At 41.9% G+C, this 20579-nt stretch overlaps 1 protein-coding gene across 2 annotated transcripts in view; it reads left to right on the forward strand.

Annotated features, from left to right (window-relative positions):
* The window catches only part of REPS2 (RALBP1 associated Eps domain containing 2), a 155954-nt gene that overhangs the window by 86842 nt on the left and 48533 nt on the right, over positions 1–20579 (forward strand). For both annotated transcript variants that reach the window (XM_004689887.2, XM_004689888.2), the window contains exons 6-10: positions 4023–4158; positions 8700–8763; positions 10753–10895; positions 14873–14967; positions 19895–19964. In XM_004689887.2, coding sequence (XP_004689944.1) covers positions 4023–4158; positions 8700–8763; positions 10753–10895; positions 14873–14967; positions 19895–19964 — 508 coding nt within the window. The remainder of the gene's footprint in view (positions 1–4022; positions 4159–8699; positions 8764–10752; positions 10896–14872; positions 14968–19894; positions 19965–20579) is intronic.

Below are 20579 nucleotides of genomic sequence, written 5' to 3' on the forward strand. Positions count from 1 at the left end.
ATTTATTTATTCATATGGAACTGGGGTACAGGCCAGAGATGTGGAGGGTGAGAGGATTCACCAGAGACAGAGAGGGGAGCAGAACAGGCAGATCGATGAGGTACACTGCTGAGGGGAGCAGCGGGCGGGTCAGGAGAGGTCTGCCCCGCCATGTGGATCTCCTACGGGGCAGGGGGGAATCAAACTCATGCGGAAGTGGCTTTAGCTTCTCAGTGCTGTACTTTAACCTACTGCGCCACCAGGGAGGACCCCAAACTGCTTCTTATCATAGTTACAGGAAAGATTCATATTTTTTTGATGCTCAAATCAATTTAGTTTATTAAATTCATTAAAAACATGCCATGGGCCCTCCCTGGTGGCACAGTGGGTTAAAGCACAAAGCTGTGAAGCTGTCTGCAGCCACTGCAACGCAAGTTTGAGTCCCAGCCCAGGAGCTGACCCACATGGCATGGCAGACCTCTCCTGTCTCACCCGTGCTCCCCTCAGCAGTGTACTTTACTCAATCTGCCTGTACCCCACTCTCTCTGGTGGATTCTCTCACCTTCCCCTCAGCCCCCGTGCCTCTGGCCTATATCCCAGTCCTTGTGTGCATAAATGAATCTTAAAAAAATAAATACATGCCATGAAAAGCGAGGGGAAGGAGCTGGGCTAGGTGATCATGTTTCCTGCCAGCCAGCAGAAGGCCGGACATGTGTCCGGGTGCATGCTTCTGCCTTCACTCTTTGCTGTAAGGCCTCTTTGCTGTTAGCATGAGCTCTCCTTGCCTGTTTGCGTACTTGAAAAGGATTTGGAGGCCTTGGGATTCTCATGGAATCCAAAAGGGAGCCACAGCGAGGGGCTCAGTGGCCGCGAGGAGTGGGAGTTCTCAGTCATTCGTGCTTGCTCTTCCTTGAGCGGCCTTGCCCTAGCTTCTGCCAGTTTGCTTCCTGCCCACTGTTCTGCCAACTGGTGCCCTCATTGTTGCTCTTTCTGGCACTTCTCTGCCTACCTCACGGCTCCTGCTGCCTGGTTCCTGCTGCCGGTGGCCCTAACTGCATCACGGCCCTGCTGCACCACTGCTAAGGGTCTGTTTCTCTGCTTGTGGATCTTTCTGCTGCTTCTCTGCACCCGCAAGAATGAGCATTTGGCCTGTGTTCTTGCTAGAGAAGAGCTTTCTGTGCTAGGGCAGCCCAGAGTCAGCATTTGTGCGCACTTCCCTCCCCCCTTCCCCCCCCAGCACTCAGGCAGACCGGGCATGAGGTGGGCTGCAGAGCTACGGGCAGTGCCTGGGGCATGGTCAGGGCATTGGAGATTCGTTGGGGCAGTGAAACCTGATGGTGGGCTGGGCTTGGCAGGCTGGGGTCAGAGGAAGTGTGTTCTGGGAAGAAGACACAAATCTGAGCTCTGAGGAGTGAGCACGTGGGCAGCAGAAGCCTGTTGTGAGTGAGCGAGGGACGGCTGGGTGATGAGTGACCTGAAGCCAGTGGAAGAGGTGGACTTTTTTAAACAACAGGTCATCTTTATATGCTTTTCAGCAGAGGAATCCCTTTCTCCTTTCCATTCCCGACTCCTGCTGTCAGAATGGATTTGCCCTGCTTAGAGGCCGCTGACGTAGCTCTGCAGTAAGGTGACATGGGAGAGGAGGCAGAGTGAGCAGATGGTCACTCTGGAGAGCAAACATGGGCTGACGTCGGCAGCAGCAGCTGGCCACGGCAGCGTCATTTCCAGGCAGGAGGGTGTGTTCCGGGGGAGGAGACTGTCAATCCGGCAGGATTTTTGCTCGTTCGTTGGCAGGGCCGCGGTATGACAGCTTCCCTCCTGTGTCTTGCCGTTTCCTGAAGTGTCTCTGCCCACTGAATTGTTCACTCAAAAGCACCCCTGCTTGTCTCTCCTGCCCATGCCCAGTCTTTTAGATTCTTTTATTCCAGCCATATGTGTTGGTGCCCACCTGGAGGACAGTGCCCCTGTGAGCGAGTGCTGGTGCATTGTGATACAGTAGACAACCTGGTCCAGCACACGCTGGCGCCTCCATCATGTGCCTGAACCCTGGAACCAGGACAGACATCGGGGCTTTCAGAAAAGGCGGCTGGAGCATTTGATTTTGGAGTTTGGTGGGAGCATTTTGGAAAGTTGGGTGGTCCATCGGGTGCTCAGACTGACTTTGTATCTTCCTTGCTTGCCTTATTTATATAGTTTATTACCAGAATGATGAGAGGCTTCTGGGGGAAAAAATCCTGATAGATACAGCCTAATTAAAAGGTCCTGATTTGTAAGAACCTGACTTTGAACAGCAGATTTTGTTGTTGTTGTTTATTTTGGCATCATTTTGTGCCTTTTTCCATCTCAGTTGTCATCCCTGTGGGCTTCCCATCACCAAATCACCCATGTGCCATCACCATAGTCCAGTGCACTTCCCTCCCCCCACCGTTTTTGATCCCATTGCACCCCCATAAAACGTCTCTGGTAGATAGTTTGAACAGCAGATTTTTTAGTCAACTTGTTGACCACAGGTTGTTGAAGGATAGGGGCATATACCTTCTACTCTCTGGGCTTCAGTCCCCTTATCTGGAAACAGGATCATAATACCTGCTCAGCCTCCCTTTCAAAAGCTTTGAGTTGGGTATGTGTGTAAATTTCAAAGCACCCTGTGAATTTAAGGCATTTATTCAGATAGTGGCTTCTTGAAAATCGGTTTGGTTTCCATTTAGTACAATCCCACCTAGGATGCAAACTTCGAAGATGACATCTCAAGGTTACATCCAGTTCAAAGCTTCATGGTCTCCTTTTTCTTCTGAATATTGTTAGGAAAAAAGACAGGTGTTCTTGGAGAAAGATTACTTCCTGGGATGGCATGTGTTCGGGGTGCTGCTGGCAGGGGCAAGGGGTGAGGAATGTGTGTTGTCTTTTCTGGGGACAGTGAGCAGAGTGCCTTTCTGTGATTGGTTTCTTGCTAGTGTGTTCAGAAGCAGGCAACTTGTGGCTCAGTGACATTACTACCTCCGTTTCTTGCCTACTCCCTTTTTGTCCTAGAAGCTCACCCTCTGGTGTTCACCTCTTGGTTCCCTGAAGGTCATCCTTGGCAGGTAACACCACATCAGTCTTAGGATTGATGGGGGAATGGAACAGAACCTTGGTTTCCTCCTCCTAGAATCATCATCTTCGCTGCTTTCCCCAGGGTTTAGCAGAGCTTTGTTTTTTTCCTATTGTAGGTCTCTGCTTCCTCCTATCCTTACGTCCTCAAATTTGGCTTGCACGCCCCCTAGTGGCAGGTGTGATGCACCCCATTATCCTGTTTATTGTGGTGCCAAGACAGCTGTTCTCTCGCCTCCCAGTTATTAAGTAGTAACCTCAATTCACACGTGCGGATTGAGAGGTTCAGGGGTATTGCTTGCTAGGAAAAGGGGATGTGGGGTTTGAATTGGAGCTTTTGAATCCTAGATATATGTAATGGAAATACTTCAGAAAAAAGAGAAGTGGTAATAGCAGTTGTAGTTTTTCATGGTTTAAAAAGGATCCACTTTATCTTTCTGTTCCCCAAGAAGGTATTAAATAGCGTACTGATTACACATGATAGTGAAGGATACACAAGTTTCATCCCCATCTGTCACTTTATCTAGTATCACAAGGATTCAGATTTTAATGTGGACCCAGTTAATCTGAAAGGATCAAAATGTGGTGGGTAATTGAGGATAAGAGTGAACGTGTTTTCTTGCCCTTCCTTCATCAGACTGGAAAACCTTTCATCACTCACCAAGTGTTTGATAATTCACGCTCAACCTTGTTAGCAGCTCGGAGGAATACAAAAAAGTGTAAAACGTGATGTTTACCCTTCAAAAGTTTACCTTCTATTTAGGAGTCATTTATATTTATTCACTCGAGAAGTATATATGAGTGATAACTTTTATTGGTGTTTCACTAAAGACAGCTCACTAAAGATACTCTCTGAGCATTTTGCTTGCTTGTGCATTCATTCATTCATTCATTCATTCATTCATTCATTCATTCATTCATTCATTCATTCATTCTTTCATTCATTTATGTAGTCCTTTTCAGTGGATCGAGAACCACAAGATAACACCAATTACCCCGAGGAACCCTGGAGGATTACAGAAGAGCAGCGCGAATACTACGTCAATCAGTTCCGATCTCTGCAGCCAGACCCGAGTGCCTTCATTTCAGGTAACGAAGCCTGATGGCTGAGAATGCCGGGCCTGTATCAGCGTCTCACACAGACAGCAGTGCATGTCTTGGGAAATCGTTCACACAAAATGAATATGACAACCTTCTGTGATTTCAGTTTGTTTTCCTCTAAGATTGAATTTCTTGTCAACTGTAAACCATGCAGCACAAAACACTTCCAGTGACATTTGGAAAATTAGGTTTCTGTTTCGAAGGGGTTAAATGTGAACTTGGGGGAACCTGGTCCTAACTCTGCACCCTGTTAACTGGAGCAGTTCTTGAAATGATGGACTGTGGAACCACGGCGACGCCTTTAGCTGCTTACTCATTATGTTCAGTTAGTGCAAGGGCTTGCTGTTGCCTTCTAAAAGTTAGTGTCCCGGCCCTCCCTGGTGGCGCAGCGGGTTAAAGCACAGCACTGAGAATCTAAAGCCGCTTCCGCATGAATTCGATTCCCGCCTGCCCCGGAGGTGACCACATGGCTCGGCAGACCTCTCCTGACCTCTGCTCCCCTCAGCAGTGTACTTCGTAGATCTGCCTGTTCTGCTCCCCACTCTGCCTCTGGTGAAGCCTCTCGCTACCCTTGAACCTCTGGCCTGTACCCCAGTTCTGTATGCACAAGTAAATAAATCTTTAAAAAAAAAAAAAGTTAGTGTCCCTAGTGGCCTTATGTTATATCCACATTAGATGTTCAAATTCATGCTTGCTTTTTTTGGCTCAAATCTTTTGCCTTTGAGTTTTCTGAGATAAAATATGGGAGGAAAATTGGCCAGCATTTTTATGTCCACCTGTCAGTTCTTTTGAGTTGTCTTCAGAAATATGTGTTCCTGTTGAGTGCTCATATAAAATTCAAGCTGAGAGGAATTGATTTTATTCCTGTGTGCCTACATTTTATCGGACTGAAGACTAACCAAACAGTGAAATAGTAAAGTCTGGAAGAAAAAAATCTTAAAGCTTCTTATACTTCAAACTTGCAGAATAACAATATATCCAATATAGCTCTCTCTGTCTTACATAGTAAAGTGTGGACTCACACTACTTTTCTCTTGTGAAAAAAGGTGTGTATTGAATATAGTTGTATAAATGCAGACATTTTCTCATTAGTGGTAATAGCTTTATTGACCGAGACAGTTGTAGAGACAATAAATTAATGTTGATAATATGATTTAAAAGAATAAGCAGAAGCCCAGATGCACCTTGCCCCGTGCTCACTTTACTCTGTTTAAGCAGAGTGTCTTCACAGCTTCTCCAGGTGTTTTGCTAAATACTGACTGATAGTTGTTTGGAATGTCTATTGTTCTTTCAACTTGCTTGTTTTCCAGAGTTTCGAATATAACTGCAACTTGAATACCTATCACACAATTCCAATGGTTTTATCTCTGTCCTCTTTCAGCCTAGATGATTGGGAAGCATTTATGAGACTATTTCATTTGGAAATATTTCAGGCTGTATCTCTGAAGATAAGACCTCTTTTAAAAACATGACCACAGATTAACATTTAAAAAAAGAAACAGGAATTTTTTTGTTATCATCAAGTCTTTACTGTTCAGATCTCACTGAACCGATACCCTTTTTTTTTTTTTTAAAGATTTTTGTTTATGCATACAGAACTGGGGTATAGGCCAGAGGTGCAGGGGCGGTGAGAGGATTCACCAGACAGAGCAGGGAGCAGAACAGGCAGATTGACGTGCACTGCTGAGGGGAGCAGTGGGTGAGAAGTTTGCTGCACCATGTGGGTCACCTCCATGGCCAGGGATTGAACTTGCACTGAGGTGGCTACAGCCAGCTCGCAGTACTGCATCCTAACCCATTGTACCACCAGGGAGGGCCCTGAACAGATGCCCTTTTAAAAAAGTTTAGTTTGATCAAGGTCAAAAGAGGTTCATATATTGCAATTAGTTGTTACCTTAAAAAAAAAACCAAAAAACAAAACTACTGATGTGCAATTTGTATAACCATAACATCCACCCATTTTAAGTGTGTAATTTGATGGTTTTAGCATATTCAGAAACTAGAACACTTTCATTCCCCCTTCCAACTTCTATTAGTAATTAACTCCCCATTCTAGTATACCCCACCCCTATTAACCATTAAATTATTTCTCTCTATATGGATCTACCTCCCCTTGGATTTATATATAATTGAAGTCATATAATAATACTCTCTTTTGCTGGCCTCTCCCACTTAGCATTATGTTTTTTAAAAATTATTGAAGTAACACTGGTTTACAACACTGTACATGTACTGGAGGTATAGATTCACACCTCTTCAGATGCTTGTTAACATACTGCACCCATCACTGAATTAGCAATAACTGTCACCACTGTCCACTAGGGCCCCTTTTGTCCCCACCCCACCCTACCTGAGTGAGTAGCCTCAATTTTGCAATTTCCAGGGTTCGTTTTGATTTAGTGTTGTCTGTTCTCTTGCTTTGTTTCTTTATAGTCTACACATGAGTGAAATCATCTGGTATTTGTCTTTCTCCTGATTTATTTTCACATAGCATAATGTTTTTACAATTCATCCATGTTTTAGAATATGTGCCAGAACTTCTTTCCTTTTTATGGATAGCCGATTGCATTGTGTGGATATATACCATACTTTAACCATCCATTCATCAGTTGATGGACATTTGGGTCATTTCCACTTGTCAGCTATTAAGAATAGTGCCACTGTATTACTTGTGAACAAGCTGTTGTGTGGCTTTAAATGTTCATCCCTCTTAGCTAGATACCTAGGAGTGGCATTTCAGGTTCACGTGGTAATTCCGTGTTTAATCACTGAGGACAGTCAGACTGTTTTCCAGAGTGGCTGCACCACTTTCCATCGCTAGCATACGGATTGCCATTTGGCCACATCCTCTCCAGTACTTCTTGTTCTCTTCGATTTTGTTATCCTAGGGTTTGTGGAGTGGTATCTCTTTGTAGGTGCGATTAGTATTTTCCAGATAAATAATGGCATTGAACATCTTTTCTTGTTCTTATTGGCCATTACTATATATCTTCAATATTTTGACAGTTCAAAAAATTATCGAGTGATAAGAGTTCTTTATTCTAGATACTGGTAACATATTAGATAAATAATTTACAAATATTTCCTCCAAATCTGTGGCTTGTTTTTTATTTTCCTAATAGTGCCTTTTTCAGTACAAAATTTTAAAATTTTGATGATATCCAGTTCACCTCATGTTTCTTTTGTTGCTTATGCTTTTGATGTGATATCTACAAAACCATTGCCCAGTCCAAGGTCATAAAAGTTTGTTTACATTTTCTTCTTGAAAGGAGATAGTTTTATCTTCCATTTAGGTCTTTGATCCAGTTTGAGTTGACTTTTGTGTACAGTATGAAATAGGGGTTCACATTTATTCTTTTGACTGTTGATACCCAGTTGTCCCATTTACTGGAAAAGCTATTCTCTGCCTCACTTAATGGGTTTAGTAACCCTATCAAAATTCAGTGGACCGTAGTGTGAGAATTTATTTCTAGTCTATTAATCTGTAGGTCTCACATGATGCCAGCATCGCACAGTGCTGATTATTGTAGTAAGTTTTGAAATAGGCTTGCAAGGTATTTCTGACAAATATTTGATAAGGTGGCGGCTTCAGTGGCCAGTAATCTTATGTCAGCATGATTTCTGGAATTCTTTTGGGGAGAAGGCTCATTGGTTTGTAGGGCTCTTTGACTTTCATCATATAATCTATCAAAGTAAGTATGAAAATACCAAAATAACTCTACTTTAAGGCCCATTATAATCCATTAATTTAGGGCCAGTTACAAGACTTGTGATTGCCAAGGAAAGACTTAGCAGTTTATCGAGTTTGGGGCTTTGACTGGACTGTTCTGTTTGAATTGTGAAACTATTGCAAGAGGTGAAAGCATAAAAACTTCATTCTCAGTAAAGATTGGATCTGACATTTTAAGTGCAGTTGGAACTTACAACTATTCAATATATAAGTTGTAAAATGAATGACTGATTTCAATTGATATTCATAAAGTCATGATGAATGAAGACCGTGGGAAGAGGTTCCTAGATAAGTTTTTCAAAAGAACCAGCAAGAGAACTCAAAATCTCACCAAAACTCTTTTCCAAGATGTCTTGGTATGCGTGATAAGATTAATGATGTTAATTTTCTTGTTTTTTGCTGTTTTCCACCATGATTGTGTATTACTTCCTCTCTCTTTCATTAAAAGTGCTTGACATATTTTTACTTTAAGAATTCAAAATTTACCTTTTGAATTTTTAGTAGACTTTGGCAGGGTTTTCGGTACACCTTGCAGGAATGAAGCAGGAATGAATTTACGTAACTTGCATGTCATACTAAGTATGTTGTTGCTTCTTTTACCCTACTCTGATTTACATAATCTTTTCAAAGCTGCTCATATGTTGTTTTTAGCCATATGATTTGTAGTTGCTTTTATGAATAAATGTGTTTCTGGTTATACGGTGGAGATTGCTAAATGCATTTCTATAGCAATACAAAAACTGTTCTAAATAAGTAACTAATGTAACTAATGATTTACTTAAACAATATCTCTTACTAGGTTCTGTGGCTAAGAACTTCTTCACCAAATCAAAGCTTTCCATTCCAGAACTTTCCTATATATGGTAAGTACAGTTAATGCCATGTGGTATGATACTGTCATATACATCCATCCTTTGGCTCCCACTGTTGGATTTTTTTCAAAGTTTTATCTCTTGAATTTTTTTTTTTTAAACAGAGTAAGAAAGTGAGTAGCACTTTGATTTTTGTTGCCGTAGATACTCAGTAAGTTACCGTATGAAATGAGCAGTGAGTGCTGTGTGGCATGTGCGTGTGCTCTTCAGTGGCAGCTATCATTTCAAGTCATTACCCTCCTCCGGAGCCCTCGGAGCCTCAGCAGTCGTGTGGCTTGGATACCTTCTGTCTTGTGTCTTTTACTCTCAGCCTTTTCTACTTGGTATGATGCAGGCAACCGGAGGACACTGAAAAGTTTTCTTTTTCATATTTTATGAGGCCAGATGAACAAAATCCACAAATGATTTGAACTTAAGAGAGACCATTCTAGTTGCCTCTGAGCTTCATAAATTTTGCTGGTATTTGTCAGCTGTGCGCTCGCTCGGGCTTGCAGTTGCAGGCTGGCAATGGAGGGTTGTGTTGAGGAGGACCACGTGGCTTCCTTTGCATTCGCGAACGTGCTCAGCGCTGCATGCAATGCGCTCTTCCTCAAGACAGGCCAGGAGACAGGACTGCTATAACTGTAGAATTCAAGATGTGTGAGTGCTTGTGTAAAGCTTTCACTGCGAGAATTCTGGATGTATGCTAGGATACAGAATCCTATGGCGTGCTTTGTGCCCTTACTGGAAATTCACGCTCATCATCCTGTGATGCCCATGGATCTGCCATTCAGAGCTGGATTTAGGTTCTCCAGCAGTCTAGTTTGCCTTTTTGTTTTTTACATTTTCAAAGGCCAGGTTTATTGGGAAAGGACAGGAGAAGATGCCAGCCCAGATAAAAGCAGACAGAACAGGTTTGTAGAGAGGACACCCGCATAGGTGCTGGAGGGCAGAGGGCGCCTGTGTTTTTTGTTGTTTTGCTTCTTACTGCAAGCTTTACATTGGATTTCAAAGGTAGGAAAAAAATGGTCATTTCACAAGAATGCAGTGTTTGAGCAGAATTCTCAGATTTACCGTGATTGGCATGAGGCTGTCTCGCTTTCGGTTGCGACAGAGCAGGCTCACTCTCCATCAGCGTTTGAAGTTGTTTTCCTGACTCCTCGCCCTGGGGAGCTGCTCTGTCAGGGCCGGTGAGTTCTAAACATTTGAGGGGAGCAGGACATGAAAGTTGCAGGAGAGTGATGACTTGTGTCAGACATTTTTCTTCCAAATAGGAGAATTTTCTGGGTATAGTTGGAGATCTCATCTCCCTGCTTGTCCTAACACTCGTTTGCTTACTTGTCTCTACTCCTGAGAGCCTGGGTGAGCTTCTGGGTCTTCGTTACCTCAGCAAATCGGTGTCTTTGTGCTGGGTAAACAGGTCTCTTTCAGTGGGGAACAGTGGCCTGGGGAGGACAAGCCTGGTCAGGACTTTCCTGTTCTTCTCTGTCTCATTTGGGTCCACCCTTTCCTCATTGCTACTTTTGTCTGAAAAACGGAATTCAGCTTGTATTTGTTGAGCTTGCTTGTATTTTTCTCAGGAGGGAATTCCTTTTTTTAAAATATATTTTTATATATTTTACATCATTGTCCATTTCTGCACAGTGCTTGCTCTGTCCCCACAGAATTCCCACCACCCATTCACCCTGCATCACACCAGAGTCCCATGTGCTCTTCCCACTTCTGTTTTGATCCCTCTTCCTCCTCCAGCCCTGGAGGGTGCCTCTGATTTATAGTTGCCTGTTAATTTTTTTTGTTGTCATTATTTTTTCCTGATTCCCTGTTTGGTTCCCCTATATTCCTCCTCTAAGTGAAACCATCTGATATTTTTCTTTTTCCTTCTGAGTTACCTCACTGAGCATAATCCTTTCTAGCTCCATCCATATTGCTGCAAATGTCATGAGTTTATCTTTTTCGATTGCTGCGTACTAGTCCGGTACTCATGACACTTGTAATATTTAGGGAACTTAGTGATGCTGACTGTGACGGAGCTCTGACTCTGCCAGAGTTCTGTGCTGCGTTTCATCTCATTGTTGCCCGGAAGAACGGATACCCACTGCCGGAGAGCCTGCCTCCAACCCTGCAGCCAGACTACCTGCAAGCAGGTAAGGGCCCCTCTCAGTCCTACAGCATTTTCTATACAGATCTGATAAGAAACCTTTGTTTTCAAAGATGGTGTCCAGACACTTTGAGGAGTTCTCTGTAGTTATTGTCCTTTAACTAATCCTAGACTTCTACATCTTATAACAGAGATAAGAGGGATAATGTGGGTGTGAGCCATTTGCCATTCCCGTTCTAGTATCCTCTGGATGGATGAACCAATATCATTATCCTTTTATGAAAGTTGTGGAATAGGCAAGTTGAGAACCTCCTAACTGGTATAAAGAGGAAGCTTTCCTACAGTCAGGTGTAAAATCACCATCTTCAGGCGTGTTCCAGTGTTTCCAAGTGGCCTTGGGCAATGGAACGGAATAGGACTCTTAAACCTAATTAAAATGTTAAAAATTACCTGCTGTGAAATGTGCAAAGAACTGTAATTTTAAATGTACATTGGATGAGTTTTTGCATATTATGTACCCTTGTAACTGCAAGCAGCTAGATCTAGAGTATCCCTACACACCAGAAGGTTGGGCTCTACCTCTTTCTCCTTATAACTGTTACCTCAAATCCTCGGGACAGGAAGGAGTCATGGTGTGTCCAGTGTCTGGACTAGTACCTTTGGAAGGTGAGAAAAAGTAATAGTGTCTCTTGCCCTTTTCAAAGGCAGTGGGCACTTACATGATTTCTATTACTCAGAGAAGTACAGCCACCAATGAAAGAGTCTGCAGAGAAGTAATACTCACAACAACCTCTCTCACTTTTCAGGAAAGGTCTCTTGAAAATAGGTGAGTGTGGTCATGGATGATTATTGCTAGAGGTGGCAGTGTCTAAGGAAAATACGATTCATCATTAATAGAGTGTAACTAGAGTCTGGAGAAGGCCTTGGATTGTTTTGTCTGGGCCCTTCCTCAAAACAACACCGGCTCTAAGTGGTTGATGACTTACCTGTCTTGGAATCAGAGTCTTGAACCAAGACTGATTTTCTGTATCAGACAGTGAGGGGTGGAGGCTGAGCCAAAGTGGGGAGGCTACGTATGTGTACTGCCAGGGACATGTGAACGTGGTGGAAGAAATGTGACCATTTTGGGATCTCCCCAAATGCCCCCATAAGTTGTATGAAGTGGAGGATTCAGAGCAAAAGCCACTCTCTTGTCAGGGCTTGGTCTTGGCTGGCAGCAGCTGCTTTCCAGCTATGGCAGACTGGATCCCAGCCTGGCAGCCTTCCTACAGGGGAAGCCCTTCAGGTTCCCAAGATTCAGCTGGCGATTAGGTAACATGGCAGTCTATTTCCTCTTTTGTGTCTGTCTCCCTCTCCTCGTTCCTCTTCCCTACTCTCTTTCTCTCATCCCCCTCCTTTATTCCTCCTGGATCTATGGCAGAGAAACACTAACCTTCCTGGGGCCTATGTGGTTCCGTCGTCAGTCATTGTGGGGTGATGGGAGAGCTCCTTCTGCATCTCTGTGGGGATGAGTAGTTGACCAGCGGGCTGTGGTCTGCTCTGGGGTTGTTGAGCTATGTCTACACCATCACCGCTTCCTTTTGGGGGCCCTGGAGAGAGTCCTGGGTAACACCTCCCACACTTCCCTTTAGCTTCCTGGTTTTACTGTTTCTTTCTTTTGATGCTGGATGATACAGGAACCCATGGCCAGCGATAAGATTTCTTGTGTGAGAAGTCACTTTGTAGGTGTCCAGGTGTTTTATGTTCTGTGTCAGAAGTTGCTGATAAAGTTTTTACAAATGTGCAAGCCCTGAGTAAAGTGTTAACAGAAGAGAAATAGCCCCTTGATTCCTGTGCTGCTGCAGAAGGCTGCTTCCACCGTAGGGTGGCTGGGGCAGAGGGGCATGGGCATCGCCTACATTGGAATGAAGCCCCCTGCTTCTTCCTGGTCTTTGATGGAGACTGCAGGCATTCAGACACAAACAATGGGTGAATTCATCACGTACCCTCCAATTAAACAAAAATTGCACATCATTTCCAGAGCTTGTGGGATTAATCTTAAATAATAATTATACAGTTCTACCAGAAAACATGGTCAAACCTCATCAAACTCAGTGAGAACATATGTTAAACAAGCCCTGAGGGCTTAGCAGTTAACTTAAACACTTTATCGCCCGTGTTTGTCTTTGTAGATGGCTCAAGAAAATGGCCAGAACTCTTGGTTTTTCTCTGTGTTTTTAGACTCTGCAAAATATGAATGGCCCTGTTCATTTGGGGGGGTTTATTTGGATGGTGTCCCATTGGCTTTCAAAAAAGCTCACTTCTGTTCTTATTCCAACATTTTTCTAATTGATTTATATTTAGTCTTAAGAAATAGCTAATCTGGTTTTTCACTAGAGTGCTGAGGAGTATAAATTTGGTTGATATTATGCATTCAAAACTATGAACTAGGTGCCACTTTACTCACAGAGAGATAGTTGCTTTTTCCTAACAGTGAAAATTAAAGGGCAGAGTTAGAAGGAAAATTGCAACTATTGGTGGCTTACTTAGAAGCCTTTTGATATTTTCAATGCTGCCACTGTGTTTTAAGCAGGGAAGTCACGTAGTTAGATTTGCTGCTTGAGATGACCATGCTGGGTGCTGACCAGGTCTTGAGGGGCAAGGGTGGAAGCCAGAAGACAGGTCTTGGCAGCAGTCCTCTTAGATGCTGCAGGGCACCCCTTTGTGGAGGGAACAGTGGAGGTGGAGTGATGAGGACATGCTGGAGAGAGATTTAGCAACTTGAATGCAGTTGTAGTTTTTGAAAGTATTAGCTTTGAGACCAGTCAGATCACTGTTTGACAGACCAAGAAAGAAAGCGCCTAAGATTGGTTAAACCCCCTCTTGGGACTGGATCAAGGACCGGTCCTTGGAATGGAGTGTTGCTGGGTCTTACAAGAAAACAGTGAGATTACCTGGTACAGTCAGAAATTCACCGGGCATAGTTTTCTCCACCTGCTCTTCAGTGAAATTCAGCCCACAGTAAGCCACTGACTATTTACATGCTTGTATTCAGTGGCACACAAGGTAGCTGTTACCCAGCGGCTAGTACTTTACTGAGGAGGGGAGTTGGCATTTCAAATCCAGCGGGGGTGTGGGTGGGGGCTGGGGGTGGGGGTATAAAAAAATAATGCTCTTCCATTTTTAAGTATTTTTGGAACCATTTTGCTTTCTAAACTGGTGTTGGCAAATTTGATTTTTGCTTCTGTTTATTGTCTACCTCATCTGCTTTTCCTCTTTGTGATATCAACAACTGTTCTACTTGTTCAGACATCTCCTTAATTACTTCCTGACAAAGTGGTGAAACAGAATCTACTTCTAAGAAATGACATGAGGGCAAAATATTAACTGACCAAGGGGCAGAGTTTTCTTCATGCTGGTCCACTTAACTCCCTTAGCAAACAGCCTGTTACTGTTAGGTGTTGGGAGAAATCTGTGATTCTTAGGTCTGCTGTCAACCTAGAACTTAGGCTCTTGTTTTTGTTACTCCTGTTAAACAAAAGAAATGAGTAGTTCATGCAGTATATACGATCTTGTGTATTTCCAACCACAGCTCAGCTGAACCATCCCATACATAATGTCTCTCATTTCAGACTGTCATCACAGTGGCTACCATTTAAATTCATGCCAATGCCTAGTTAAAGCTAAAGGATAGTGATAGTGATGGGTAATGTGGAAAGTGACTGCTATGTGACCGAGATGCTGCAAGCATCTGCCACAGGATACTGGCGCTCCAAGTGCCTGCTCTAACACTTCCAGCTACGTGATGGTGAGCAAGTCACTCAGCTTTGCCGCTCCTCAGTTTCATTGGGTGTAAAGTGAAGATGATAGAGATAGCAGGTTGTGATGTGAAGAATCTGAAATACTAACTCTGTGAGTACTGTCAGCACTGATCACAGGAGCTGGTGGGGGTTGTGTTGTGTTTAGCAAGCACAGAAAAGCTGACAGGAAACAATGGCCACTCTGTAGTAGGTCTTCTTATGTATTCTTTTTGTTTCTTTTTAGCCTTTCCTAAGCCCAAGTGGGAGTGTGCGTTATTTGACTCTTATTCTGAGTCATTGCCAGCAAACCAACAACCCCGCGACTTGAATCGGATGGAGGTAAAAGACCTTGTATAAGTAAAGATGTATGCAGGGTTAAGCCTATTAGCCACTGTATCCAGGGGTCTTTATATACTGTGGAAAGTCCACTTTCATACATCTGCTCTTCATACTTAGCTCTTAGTTTGAGGCTCAGCTTTTCAAATGTAGATACCAGATGTATCTGTAACTTTTTCCTTTTCTCCCTAAAACAAGGTATAGAAAAATACGCAAGTTAGTCTCTTGATCTTCTAGAGGTGAAATGTAGGTATAGCCACACTTAGCCAGAAAAATGCTATTGTTTACTTTAACTACACTTTAATTCTGAAGCAAGCATTATAAGGTTGTATTTTTTGTAACCAAATATTTCTAAGGTATCATGAACTGGAACAGTTTTGAGAGGAAGTTTGAGGGCAGTATATGAGGCTACAGCCCACACTCAAAGCTGCCTTTCCCTCCCGAAGTTTAGCTTTGGGAGCAAATGACGACTGACTAGTGTGATTTCCAAAAGAAACCTGACGTATATCCATGGTGCGGGCCGGAGTTGTATAGTGATTGTTAATGTGAGCACTGTCATTGTGTGATCGCTCTTCTGATTGCTCTGATGCCAGCTTAGGGCCCCTCCTCTTCCCACCGCCACATAATCTGGAATTGGTTCATAAGTGGAGGTTTACTCACAGCCTCCTCTTGGAGTCTTCTGACTCTAGTTTACTCTTGCTGGACGATGAAGTCAGTCAGTACAGGGCCGGTCTTTAATTCCTCGTAACTTTGTGATTATTTACCCTTTCCCATGGGGGCACTCAGACCCACATTTTGAGCTGCAGGGCTGTCCTCTGCCCCTCTGAGTGACTTGCGCCTGCCTTTTTCACATTCTCTTTGGTAACGTCTCCCTTGGTCCCTGTCACTGTTTGTAGCCTCCCTGCCACTTTCCTCAGCAGGTTTCTACCCATGGGAAGAAGACATAAGGAAAAATCATTTCGGGAGGAGTGGTAAATATGCATTTGAAGAATTTTGGTTAAAATTTTATTTTTCTGCAGAATGCATATGGTGAAGAAGCCAATTCAATAATTAGCCACTTCTCCTGGCCCTTGGTGTGCTCGGGGCTGCTAGCAGTATGGAGAGGTGTCTCAGGCCAAGACGGGCCTCTCTACCAGTCTCTTATGCACTGATCCTGTTTTTGATTTTGGCTATAGGTCCCCCTGCTTATGAGGTTGGTAGGTGCTTTGCTGAAACATGTTGTAAAGTCATCTTATTTCTGGATAATTTAAGACAAATGGTACTGTTTTGGGGGAGAAATTATTTACTGACTCATGTTTCTTTCCCCCATGTAATAATATATCTTTCTAAGAGGAAAGGAACAAATACACAGGAGTCTCTGAGATCTGGAAATGGAGACATTTTGAAACATACACATGCTGATGGCATTGATGACAGTGTGTGTGCTCCTTTTAGATATTATGCGCACCTAGTTTGACAGGCTTTGGTATTCTTTCACTGGCCTCTGGTTGGGTGAGTTAAAACCTACCAAGTCTGTGAAAATTTCCTTTTCTAAACAAAAAAGCAAAACAAAACCAGCCAGCCAACCAACCAACCAACAACAACAACAACAAAAAATAAATACCAAATCCAAAATCTCTTTCTCAACAAAGCTTATATTTTGAGATGGGGTACTCTTAGATAATGATAATAAACAGAATTCAGGGGCCAAGTAATTGGGTTAGTTGGTGGTTTGACCATTTGGGAAGTATAGCTCAGGTTTTAATAGCTAATGATTAAATATTTCATGTTCTTCTAAACTATTTGTTTGTCATTCTTCCTACCTGTCTTATAATGTCATCAATGCCGGAAATCTAAATAGATCTGGTAAAATTCCATATGGGTGTTTGTGTTGTGAATGAAACTACAACTGATTCTGGTGATGAGAAGTTTGACGCTGTGTGGTACATTAAAAAAAATATATATTTACTACATCATCCTTCCTTTTCGTACAATGTATGATTTCCCTATGGAATTCTACCACCAATTCACCTGTGCACCATCACCATAGTTCCTTGTGCTCGTCCCATGCTGTCCTGATCTTCCCCCTCCTCCACTACTGGATATCTTTGCTCTATAGTTACCTGATGGTTTTCCTTCTCCCTTCTGGCTTATTTCACTGAGCATAATCCCTTACAACTCTATCCATGTTATTGCAAAGGGCATGAGTTTATCCCTTTTGATTGCCAGGTAATATTCCATTGGATAAATAAGACAGTTGTATTGATATATAATTCATATACCACATTCATCTAAAGTATCAGTGGTTCTTAGTACATTAAAAAGTTGTGAAACTATTCCTATGATCTAATTTCAGAGCATTTTCATCACCCCCACAAGAAACATTGTACTTGTTAGTCATTCTTCCTTCCCCCAACCTTTGATAATCATTACTGTTTTTTTCCTCTGAATTTGCTTATTCTGGATGTTTCATATACATAGAATCATGCAATATGTTATCTTTCATGACCAGACACTTTTACTTAGTGTAATATCTTAAAAGTTCATTTGTGTTGTAGCATGCATCAGTGCTTTATTCCTTTCTGTTGCCGAATTGCATTCCATAGTATGGCTACATCACATTTTATTCGTTCATTCTTTATTAGGGATTTTCCACTTTGTGCAGTTAGCAAAAGTGATGCTATGAACACTCATGTGCAAGTTTTTGTGTGATCATGTTTTCAGTTCTCTTGGTACACACCTAAGACTAAAATGGGTACATCCTATACCTTGTGGTTAACTTTCTGAAGATCGACTGAGCTGCTTTTCAAAGCAGATGTTCTCTTTCATTCCTCCACCAGCAGTGTATGATGTTTCTGATTTTTCCACCTCCCTGTTAATGCCACTTACTGTTTTGTCCCTTTTAGTTTTGTGGGAATAAAGTGGTAGCTCACTGTGCTCTGACTTGAAATTTCCAATGACTAATGATAATGATATGAGTACATTTTCATGTGATGGTTAGCCATTTTATATCTACTTTGGAGAAATTTCTTTTCATATGTTTTGTCCATTTATGAATTGGGTTGCTTATTATTATTGAGCTATAAGTGTTCTTTATTCTGAACACAACATTCTTTATTGATAAATAATTTGCAGTATTTTCTCTTTGGTTTTTCTTTATTTTGATATTGTCCTTTGCAACATAAATTTTTTTGACTGTGATGAATTATATATTTTTTCCTTTGGTTACTTGTACTGCTTTGCTGTCATATCTAAAATCATTGCCTAATATAGCATCACTACAAAGATTTACTCCTATTTTAAAGCTTTATAGATTTGGGCCTTCCATTTAGGTCTGTCATCCATTTTGAGTTCATTCTTGTGTGTGCTGTGAGGAAGAAGTCCCACTCATTTTTTTTTGTGCATGGATACCCAATTGTCCCATCATCATTTATTGAAAAGACAGATGTTATACACCCTTGTTGAAATTAAATTGACCACAGATGCAGGGTTTGTTCATGAACTCACTGTGCCACTTATCTATATGTCTGTCATTATGCTAGTATCATACTGTCTTCATCACCCTAACTTTGTGGTAAGTTTTGAAACTTGGACATTTCAGTCCTTCAACTTTGACCAGCTTGTCAAATTCTGTAAAATTTTCTCTGAAGGGTGTGATCCTCTGCCCTACATCAGTGTTGTAAACCAATGTTACTGCAATTGAAAGCAAACAAAAACCCCAAAACTTAAAAAACAAGAAAGATAGCACTGACTCCAGCTGAATTTGGGAGGTGTCATCTTAACTGTCTTTTCATCTCACCCATAAGCATGGGATGGCTTTCCATTTGTTTAGATACTAAACATTTCAACAGTGTTTTCTGGATTTCTTTTTTTAAATCTCAATTTTCTACTCTTAAATTATTTCTTCTAGGGTATGGTTTATAATCTGGGTGGGAGAAGACAATGAAAGAAAGTCATTGTTAGGGTACATTTCTGTCCTGTCAGAGTTAACTAGAGGCCCTTGAAGAGGAAATTCTGTCTGGATGCTTCATTGTCATGCCAGAATGACCTGCCTGAGGATGGCAGGTCCTAGAATAGGGTATCTTTAAGGAGTATTCTTCACTCCATTCTTTGTAACAGCTTAAAAACAAATATTGATGATCTTTTTGGGGTTGCTCAGAATCTGAGAGGTAAACCAGTTAGCCTTTTACACAGCTCCAGGAATATACCCTGCTTCCCCTAAAATTTATCTTTATTTGATTGTTTTGAATATGTTAAAAAGAATGTCAGAAGGTAAGTCCTCTTCCCAGTCATCCTTTATTTTTTCTTTTCAGAATTTGCTACATATTTAATGTATATGTCCTTGCCTTTAGTCTTGTGAGAGGTCTTAGAGTGTGTGTGCAGAGAACTTCTAAAAATGAATATATAGAAAGTACATTTTAAACCAATCCATTTGGATATTTATTGGTATAAAGAAGGTTTCCTTCATAGTTGAATTAGGAGAAAATTTTGTTCGCGCATCAATAAAATTCTTATTCCAATCCAAAGAGGCTCTTTGCATCAGAGTTGATGTTCCTCTATGTAACAGATCCTGGCAAATATCTGCATTATGGGGCCACTCGTTAAAGTCTCCATACTTGTGGGAAAAGTGCACACTATATGGGTTTGCTGATGTTGAATGGGCAAATCCTATACGATTCTCTGACTGAATCCCACAGCAGATTCAGAGTTAATATACTGTTTATACATAGGTCTCAGTCTGAATACTTTTTTCTTCTCTACATGTAAGTTTTTCAGTACAAATTAACTTTCCCCTCACTAGGAATTTGAAAGGATAAAACAGTATTAAATGTCAGGGTTTGCTGGAGACAAATACTGGCAAGCTATGAAGCTTTTAAAGCATTTTCATTGTATGTACGTATCATTCGAATTCTATCCCACCAATATAATTAATTTATGTTTCTTTTCCAAGAAGACATCTATTAAAGACATGGCTGATTTTCCTGTCCCATCCCAAGAGATGACTGATAATGACAAACAAGGTAGGGAAAAAAATGAGTTTTCTTCCTTTCGGGACATTCTGTGTGTCTTTATTCCCTTCTCTTTGAATGGCTGGCTTCTAGGGCATGTGAGGACGGTTCTCAATATATGAACAAATTATTGTCACAAAACTGAAGTTCACACATGTGTGAGTGTTCAAAGCCCGCCACTCATAGGCCCCTTCACTCATTCCTTCTGCTGTCTGATAGTGATTTGGTACCCAGGAATGGGCTTTTCTAAAGTGACTAAAACCAGGTGAAGCTATTTCTAGTGAATTTTAGCCTTGATTGCACATTAGAATAACCAGGTGAGCTCTAAAATACTCATCTGGGCCTCATGCCTCATTGGTCTGCATCTCTATAACCTAAGGGGGACTTGCTTATATCTCAGTCATTCTTCTCCTGGCCACTAGAGGTGCTATCTCTGAAAGACTGAAAATACCACTTTGTTCTCAGTAGAAGAGAACCTATTTCCACACTTAAAGAGGTCTTTACTGGTTCAGTAAATGCTAAAGCAGCTTTAGAGGTTTGTAATGCTGTGTTCATTAGTGACAGCTTAGGGAACTCTTCTAATTTTATGTACCTCAGAATAAAATTCTACTATCCCCCCCCCTTTTG

Source organism: Condylura cristata, unplaced genomic scaffold, assembly GCF_000260355.1.
Source record: "Condylura cristata isolate star-nosed mole 26May11 unplaced genomic scaffold, ConCri1.0 scaffold00027, whole genome shotgun sequence".
In the NCBI taxonomy this organism is placed as follows: domain Eukaryota; kingdom Metazoa; phylum Chordata; class Mammalia; order Eulipotyphla; family Talpidae; genus Condylura; species Condylura cristata.